Source organism: Brassica napus, chromosome A9 (genome assembly GCF_020379485.1).
Source record: "Brassica napus cultivar Da-Ae chromosome A9, Da-Ae, whole genome shotgun sequence".
Lineage (NCBI taxonomy): Eukaryota > Viridiplantae > Streptophyta > Magnoliopsida > Brassicales > Brassicaceae > Brassica > Brassica napus.
Window position 1 is genome coordinate 20,027,164 of NC_063442.1, and position 9,897 is coordinate 20,037,060.

Here is a 9,897-nt window from a genome sequence, read left to right on the forward strand (position 1 = left end):
TGATCAATAATTTTTTTAAATTTATATAGAATTTATCATTCAACTGATTACAAACATAATATTAAAAAAATCTGCGTGTATACGCGGGTATTCATCTAATATCAGTAACTATTAAGTTAGTTCACTGAAATAACCTGCGTCTTAAGGTACAAAAAAATTAACTTGCGTCTTAGGAAATCAATGAGCAATGAGGCTTCATTGAAGCATTTCTCCGTCACGTTACTACGAATCCAAGGAGGGAAAAACAGCCACCAAGTGGTCACAACCACAAAACCCACCGTTAGCAGCCGTGATAACATCTGTCTCACCACCCACCTCTGTGCAAACGCAGTCCTTTTCACCGCCACTTCCCCGACTGTGCAAACTCCATGTAGCACAAAGAACAAAGTGAGTTCTCCTGTAGGCATCTCACCGATTATATAGAAGAAAAGCACTTCGTGAAACACACCAGAGACTATGAAAGTCGCCAAAACACTAATTAACATTGCAGAATCATCAGAACACATTAGGTGTTGGCAGACACGCCGCACAGGAGTGTAGACGCATGCCCGGAGACTTGCAGAGACTAGGAGGTTCCATCGGCGTCCCCAGAAGTCTTGAAGAGACGTGGCTAAGTATGGTTCCTTAAAATGTGGCTCTAGATTGCATTTAAGAATGATAGTCAACAAAATTCTGAAGAGCGTTAGGGAAACCTCAAGTAAAACATATAAAAACGGTGGATAGAGACCCAATAGCATAATGGGAGGAAGGGTTTTCCAGTGATATAAATGTAACAATACACCTAAGAGTACAACTTTAATTGCGAAAATCCATGTGTGCATTTGATCCTGACCTCCTGCTTGAGGTTTAGGGTTCTTTTGACGCTGGATGGGGAAACAAGTGAAACATGTGAATAAGAAGATGTTTGAGGGTAGTGGAGAAAGAGGACCTTGATCAAAGGAAAAGAGGATGAGTTTCAAATCGGCAAGTATTAGCAAAATTGCTGCGGGGGAAGAGAAAAGTGGAAAGGACAAGAACAGAGGAAGAACAAGAAACAAAACACATACAGGGAGAATAGAGACTAAACGGAAAAAACCAGATTTGATTCTAGGTGGCAAAAAGAAACAATAAGATACCGACATTATCGTTGAAACCCCTACTTTCACCAAGCTATTCAGTTCTTTCTCCATACCTCAGTTTTTTTTGTTCTGATTTTCTAGGTTTTGCAATGAGAGAAGTTTTATTTTTGATAATTAAGTTTTTGCAATGAGAGATGTTTAACACGGTGTCGGTGTGTAGCAAAGTAATCCGGATTGAGTAAAGAGGTAACGAGGGCACGTGATTTTACAGGTTGACGAAGATGTTTGCTTGTACGTTCTTGTTTCTGAGGCTGCCTCTTACTGTAACGACCAGAATTCTTAAATTCGCTTTTGGTTTCTTTTTTTGTTATTAATTAAATTTCTCTAAACCGAGCTGGTTTCTTTTTGGTATAAGTAATAAACTCAACCTTTTGTTTTCGTTTGACCAAACCGGTTGGTTTACTTGATTAATTATTTTTACCTAGCTATATATATATATATTGGTATGCATCTCTCCTCTCTTCCTTACCTTAGCCGCACACGTCTCCTTAAATGGTGATCAAAGGAGGAAGTCACTACCACCACACGCATTGTTCGTTGCCGCCGCGTCCATGATGGTGAAGTTATGTACCGGATCCTTTAGATGGTGAACATGACCGAGATGAGGAGAGAAGGTAAAGCCGGAGCCATCGTCTCATCAACGCAGGCGTGAGCTGTCAGCCGTGAGTTGAATGTCATCGGAGATTCATGTCGCTATAATAGTCGCCCTCATCACCACTCGTCAACTCCAATGCGGTCTATATGCATGTTCATGGGATGAACGTAAGACCTTTTGCTTCCCATACGTGATGTATGTTGGATCAATTTTCTCAAGTCTATGGGCTTAATAAAATTATGCGTGTGAAAAAAATGGGCCTCAGGCAAACAAAAGCCTATTAGCTTTAATGAGGCAAATGTGGAACATCCCACATCGGGGAGAAACAAGAAGAAAGAGCAGTATATATATAAGCTCAAGTGTTGCAAGTGTATAAACGGCTGAGAGAGAGGATAGCTCCCGTGCGCCACCGACCGGCTCTGTGTGGGTTTGGGCTTTGGTGGAGGGTGTCCGGTTTGATTAAAATATAACTTTTGACCAAGTTAAGCTTAACGTTTTGCCATTTACTTTAAAAAAAACAACATATAATTTTATTTAAAACGACAAGTAGTTTGTCTAGAAAAATAAAAACGTCATGTATTTTATCCTCTCAAAAGTTTTAAACGAGATAAGAGAGAGTCTTGAGGAAGAAGTTTCGAAACTCAACTTCCCTCGATCTCCGCGAGATTCTGGCCCACGTACAGCAACTGTTGCGGGAAGTGGGTCTTCTCTGTCTCTTTAAATATCGTCTCTCCTCTTCTTTCATTTCTTAACTTTTTTTCACATCAAACCAACTGCGAAAATCCTTTAGCGTAAGTCGTAAATACAAGAGTGTTTCGTAGAGTTTATAGTTCGATAGGACTATCACGAGTGAAGCGTGATTCGTCTGCCATGATTGTATCCTAGGACTCTATATTCGTACAGTCCCGTCTCACTAACGGAGCAAATATTTTGAGTTAAGGAAAGAGATCATATCTCCACTCCATGTCTCTTTGCAAATACGATTTCTTATTGTTTTTTTTGTACTCGTCTTTTACATTCGTTTATTTCCTTAACATCGCTTTTATTCTATCGTTTATGTCAGTCCGGTTTTCCGGCTTCTATAATCTTAACTCAAAATCGCTTTATGTTTAAAGCTTTATTCGGGTTGAAAACGATTAATAGAAACGGTTTTGGAACAGTGTTTGCGATTTGCTTTCTAGCACTTCCGCGAAACGTTTGTTCTTATCTCATAACGATGTTTACGATTTGCTATACGCTTATCCGTGAAATGTTTCTGCGTTATTCTGTAAACGTGTTTGCGATTTGCCTTAGAGCACTTCCGTGAAACATTTCTGTTTTATTTCATTACGCTTTGCGGATTGCTTTCTAGCATTTTCGTAAAACGTTTTTGATACATTCTTAAAACGTTATATACATGAATCGTTTCAGTAACCGCTTTCTTAAGCGAGTTTGTGAAACATTCTAAGTTTATATAAATGGTTTCTGCGAACGCTTTTAAGCGAGTTTGCAAAACGTTTTCTCAAGACTTATATCGATATGATTTGGTTCAAACACCAAAAATGAACATCGATTTTAGACTATTATTTTCTTTAAAATAATATGTTATTTGTTGAATGGAGTACTAATCCGTTTTCATGTTTTCTCTACAGAAAAATGACAAACGATAACAACACCCCCATTGACACCACCAATGTGACAACAACTCCACTCAACGTTGCAGCCACTGATGCAACTGTGACAACCGCTGGAAACATCACAGCGTCAACCGCTGCAGCAACAACAAGCACTATCCTCCCTGCAGAAAATGCTGCTGATGAAACCACTCGCCGTAGCCTATTCGGTGCTGGTCTTTATCAGACGGGTTCAGTTTCAGCAACTGCAAGTGGTCTGGTGGCAGTTCAAACTCCTCCGGCTGTCCCTAGTGTGTTCACTTAAGGACTGATGCCAGACAAGTTTAATGGCAAAGGCTTCAAAACGTGGCAGAAGAAGATGATGTTCTTCCTGACAACGATGAAGCTGGACAAGTTCATCCAAGAGGATAAGCCCCTTATGCCTTACGGGATTGATGATGTTCACAGTCTCGCAACTGTTGACATATGTGTGCATTCCGACTTCATCTGCAAAGGTTACATTTTGGGTCGTCTCATTGACCCATTGTACCTTGTCTACTGTGAGATTCCCATGGCGAAAGAGTTATGGAGATCACTGGACAAGAAGTACAGAGGTGAGGATGCTGGCTGCCAGAAGTATGTGGTCTCAAAATTCCACGACTTCAAAATGGTGGATTCAAAACCCATCATGGATCAGGTGGAAGCGCTTCAGCTCATTTGCCATGAAATCGCTGCTGAAGGAATGTCCATCTGCGAGACATTCACAACTCTCAGCTTCATCAAAAAGCTTCCTCCAAGCTATGCGGATTTCAAGAACTACTTGAAGCACAAGAAGAAGAAGATGGGGCTCGAGGAGCTCATCATGAGGCTTCAGATGGAATCTTGAAACCGAACTGCTGAAAAGGTCACTGCTAAGGAGCACAGTGTCAACATGGCTAAGTACAAAGGCAAAAGAAAGGCACACGCCAATTCTCCTGCCAAGCCTTCCAAAATTGCTGCAGCCTTGAAGGCTTCTGAAAAAAACTTCAAGAACAAAGGTATTGAGATCAATGCGAATGCGGAGAAGTTCAAGGGGAAATGTCACTACTGCCACAATGTGGGGCACAAGACTGTTGAGTGTCGCAAAAAGATCAAGGATGAGAAGGCTTAGGCAAATCTCACTGAGGAGGATCTCGTTGCTGTGGTGACTGAAGCTAACATGGTTGAAAGCAATAACCCCAATGAATGGTGGTATGACACTGGTGCAACCACCCACATTTTCACCGATAGGGCGATGTTCAACACCTATCAGAAAAGCTTGACTGAGGAAAAGCCCAGGATGAAAAACACTGCAGTCTCCAAGATTGAAGGACGCGGCAATGTGATTTTGAAGATGACATCTGGACGTGAGGTCACTCTGACGAATGTGAAGCATGTGCCTGACATGAGGAAAAACCTGGTCTCGGGAACCTTGCTCAGCAAAAATAGACTCGCCACAAGTTTTGAGGCGGACAAGCTCGTGATTAGGAAGAATGTGATGTATTTGAGAAGAGGGTATGTTAAGGGTGGACTTGTCAAGTTGAATGTAATGACAGTCCCTCCGAAAGTTGTAGCTCCAAAAGTTTCAATGAATAAGAAAGAGCCAGTTGCTTATTTGGTTGAGTCTTTTAATATATGGCATGAAAGATTATACCATGTAAACTACAAATCTATACAAAGATTAATGAATTTAAATTTAATTCCTTAATGCAAAACAAGTAAACAAAAATGTGAAGTATGCGTACAGGCTAAGCTCACAAAAACGCCATCACCTCGTGTTGAAAGAACTAATAAACCTCTAGATTTAATTCACACCGATTTATGTGATTTAAAATACATACAAACTAGAGGTGGAAAAAAATACTTTGTGACCTTCATAGATGACTGCACAAAATATTGTTATGTATATTTATTACATAGCAAAGACGAGTATGATGTTCGATTATGAATTTAAACTTTGTGACCTTCATAGATGACTGCACAAAATATAAAGAATTTAAACTTGAGGTCGAAAATCAGCTTAAAACAACTATTAAAGTAGTTAGAAGCGATGATGTTCGATTCAATGCATTCTGTAAAAGAACATGAAATAATCCATCAAACTACTGCTCCTTACTCACCAGAATCTAATGGAGTTGCTGAACGCAAAAATCAAACTCTAAAAGAGATGATGAATGCAATGTTGCAGGAATCTGGGTTGTTACCCCAGAACATGTGGGGGGAAGCGTTGCTTACCACTAATTATATCCTCAACAAAATTCCACACAAAGGAACTGGCAAAACTCCATATGAATTATGGAAATGTAATTTACCTTCGTATAAATACCTCAAAGTGTGGGAGTGCTTGGCAAAAGTTGTAGTACCACCACAAAAAATATCACTATTGGACCTAAAACAGTGGATTGTATCTTCATCGGATATGCATATAACAGTAATGCTTATCGATTTCTGGTACATAAATCTGAAATATCAGACATTTATGAAAATACAGTCATGGAATCAAGAAATGCATCTTTCTTCGAAAATATTTTTCCATATAAGGAAAAACAAGGTTCAAAACGAACTCGAGAAAAAAGAGACAATGACAAAAACTCAGAAACTGAGACAAGCGTCGAGATTTCTATAAATGATATTTCAAAAATGAAGAAAAAGATGAACCTCGAAGGAGCAAAAGAGCTCGAAAGGAAAAATCTTTTGGTGAAGATTTCCTAATGACATTTTTAGTAGAAAATGTTCCAAAAACTTTGGCAGAAGCCATGGCTTCACCCAAAGCTCCATTATTGAACGAAGCTGTCAGGAGTGAATTTGATTCGATCATGCAAAATTATACTTATTACATAATTGATTTGCCACCTGGCTGCAAAGCATTATGGAATAAATGGATAATGACACAAAAACCAGGTGGAAAATACAAGTCTAGGCTTGTAGTTCAAGGATTCTGACCAAAGGAAGGCCTTGACTATTTTGATACATATTCTCCAGTGACGAGAATAACATCAATAAGACTGATGATAGCAATCGCAGCCTTAAGAGACTTAGAAATCCATCAAATAGATGTAAAAACTGCTTTTCTAAATAGTGATTTAGAAGAGGAAATTTACATGAAACAACCTGAAGGTTTTGTCATTCCCGGACAGGAAGACAAAGTATGTCGACTTGTAAAGTCACTTTTTGGGATTAAACAAGCTCCTAAACAATGGCAAGAAAAATTTGACAATACAATGATGCAAATGGTTTCAAAATAAATGAATGTGACAAATGCATATACTACAAAACAACTAAAAATGCGTATGTTTTGCTATGTTTATATGTAGATGATATGCTCATTATTGGAAGCAATAAAGACATTATCAATCAAACAAAGAACATGCTCAAAGGAACATTTGAGATGAAAGACTTGGGATTAGTAGATGTAATTTTTGGGGTTAAAGTCACAAGAAATTCTAACGGAATTATCTTAACCCAATCTCATTATGCTCAAACAATATTAGAGAGATTTAAAAATTACTCTAATAGTACGGCGAAAACTTCGTTAGATCCCCAAATGCACTTGACAAAGAATTCAGGTGAAGCGGTTTCATAAAACGAGTATGCACGTGTGATCGGAAGTCTCATGTACTTGACCAATTGTACTAGATCAGATCTGGCGCATGCAATAAACGTACTTAGTCGATATACAAGTAATCCATGTCATACACACTGGAAAGCTATAACGAGAGTACTCAATTACTTGCGCTACACCAAAGATTTTGGACTTCACTATGGTAAAGAACCATCAGTTTTAGAAGGATACAGTGGTGCTAACTGGATATCATATTCTAAAAACTCAAAATCCACGAGTGGATATGTCTTTACACTAGGAGGAGCAGCAATATCATGGAAATCTACCAAACAAACAGTGTTAGCCAGATCAACCGTGGAGTCTGAGTTCATAGCCTTAAACAAAGCAGAAGAAGAAGCTGAATGGCTTAGAAATTTCTTTGAAGATATTCCTATGTGCGAGAAACCTGTGCCAGCTATACACATACATTGTGATAGTCAATCAGCAATAGCTCAGGCTCAGAATAATCTCTACAATGGTAAATCTCGTCACATCAGAAGACGACATAAAACCATTAGACTACATCAAATCGGCTGACAACCTAGCGGATCCATTGACTAAAGGTTTGTCACGAGATGTTGTTGCTAAGTCATCAAAAGGAATGGGTTTAAAGCCTATAACGAATGATGATGCTTAATTGCAACCCTACCTATCATGACTGGAGATCCCAAGACGTAGGTTCAAAGGGAAAACGAAATCAAACAGAATCTAAACAAATGTGAGAAGGATAAGCATAAGATTTTAATGATTCCATAGCTTCTTAAGCGGAGTATTACTCAATACTTTTCATGGTCAATCACCTAATGATTGTGAAATGGGGCCGTTTCTAGGAGAATGAATGCAAGGCTATATTCTCTAAGTTCACTCATGAAAACCATGAATAGTTCAAGGCCACAATGAACACAATAGAGAACTAAATTCTACGAGAAAATGAACATGCGTTATGCCTGTTGTCTCGGTCTACATAAAACACTGGTTGGTTCAAGACATCATGTTCACCTTTTGGTAAAGTAAACCCAAGAGATATTAACTATGAGTGGTTCAAGGCTTAAAATGCCACCAACTCAAACACATGGAATTTTTCGCAAACACTCTCTATAAGTCTGTCTAGTCAAGTCAGGATTAGAATAGGTATAGTTTTTTAGAGTCTATCGAGTCTGCATTTAGTCTGCATATGCTTAGAAGAGTCATTTCTATTCATGTGTGGGATCGTTGGATCAATTTTCTCAAGTCTATGGGCTTTAATAAAATTATGTGTGTGAAAAGAAATGGGCCTCAGGGAAACAAAAGCCTATTGGCTTTAATGAGGCAAATGTGGAACATCCCACATCGGGGAGAAACAAGAAGAAAGAACAGTATATATAAGCTGAAGTGTTATGAGTGTATAAACGGCTCAGAGAGAGAGGATAGCCCCCACGCGCGCGCCGCCATCCGGCCGGCTCGGCTCGACGTGGGCGTGGGCGTGGGCGTGGGCTTGGGTGGAGGGCCTCCGGCCCGATAAGAATATTATTTTTAGACCAAGTTAAGCTCAACGTTTTGCCATTTATTTCAGGAAAAAACAGCATACAATTTTATTTAAAACGACAAGTAGTTTGTCTAGAAAATAAAAACGTCATTCATTTTATCCTCTCGAAAGTTTTAAACGAGATAAGAGAGAGTCTTGAGGAAGAAGTTTTGGAACTCAACTTCTTTCGATCTCCGCGAGATTCTCGCCCACGTGCAGCAGCTGTTGCGGGAAGTGGGTCTTCTCCGTCTCTTTAAATATCATCTCTCCTCTTCCTTCATTTCTTAAATTTTTTCACATCAAACCAACTGCAAAAATCCCTTAGCGTAAGTCGTAAATACGAGAGTGTTTCGTAGAGTTTATAGTTTGATAGGACAATCACGAGTGAGGCGTGATTCATCTGCCATAGTTGTATCCTGGGACTCTATATTCGAACAGTCTCGTCTCACTAACGGAGCAAATATTTTGAGTTAAGGAAAGAGATCATATCTCGACTCCATGTCTCTTTGCGAATATGATTTCTTATCGTTTTTTTTTTGTATTTGTGTTTTACATTCGTTTATTTCCTTAACATCGCTTTTATTCTATCGTTTATGTTAGTCCGGTTTTCCGGCTTCTACAATGTATTCATGCCTAATGATCCTTAATCGTTTCATTTGGTCAAGCGTGAGAACTCATGCATATGGGTGTCTATTTCGTTGTTGCTTGAGCGACAAGTAATCATCCCTTAAACCCTAGATTAATTAATTCATTAATCGTGTTTGTTTTGTGTTGTCTCTGTTATTTTCCGATCTGGTGGGTTGTTGCGAGAAGTTGAGATCCATGGCGAAACCCTAATTTACCTTAGTCATCAAGTCAACACGTTTGTTTTCCAATCTGTTTCTGATTCTTCTTATTGGCTAAGGTGATGGTGTATTCCGTAAATCCCGTACCAGTGTAGAATTTTCTCTATGTTATTTTAGATTTCGAATCATGATTCATCTGTTTGAATTGAGTATGTTGAGTCCTGAATGGTAATTAGTTCATTCATTGTAAACTGGAACTAGGGGTATAGAGGATTCAACCGTTGATTGGATGGTATGATGTTAAATGATGATATATATACATATGAGTATAGATAGTTATGAGTAGGAACTATGTGCGCGGGCAGGAGCTTAGAGATGTTTGGACTAGCGACGCTATTTTGATTGTGCGGGCGGGGGTTCAGAGACGTTTTGGCTAACGACGCTTGCAGAGACGTTTGTACCATCGACGCTACTTGAGAGGGCGGGGGTACAGAGAAAGACTGTACTACCGATGCTACATATTTATATATCCGTAGGAGGAGATGTGAGGTGTATGGACTAGCTATATGCTATCATCGTATTGTTTGTGTTTGTATGACGCGATAGGCGTCGTGTGTGTTCATGTTAGAGATAAATTTCTATAGTGGGAGTTCTATTTACTCAAGTCTGTGATTTGCGTGTTTA

At 39.1% G+C, this 9,897-nt stretch overlaps 1 protein-coding gene across 1 annotated transcript; it reads right to left on the minus strand.

Moving 5' to 3' along the window:
* LOC106429584 (probable long-chain-alcohol O-fatty-acyltransferase 7) lies at positions 1-1,346 on the minus strand. Its single transcript, XM_013870328.3, has one exon. The coding sequence runs from the start codon at positions 1,167-1,169 to the stop codon at positions 117-119; it is 1,053 nt and encodes a 350-aa protein (XP_013725782.1). The 5' UTR covers positions 1,170-1,346; the 3' UTR covers positions 1-116.
* Positions 1,347-9,897: the final 8,551 nt, after the last annotated feature.

Bases quoted from the DNA above. Each gene is read 5' to 3' on its own strand.
- LOC106429584 (XM_013870328.3), bottom strand. From the start codon at position 1,169: ATGGAGAAAGAACTGAATAGCTTGGTGAAAGTAGGGGTTTCAACGATA.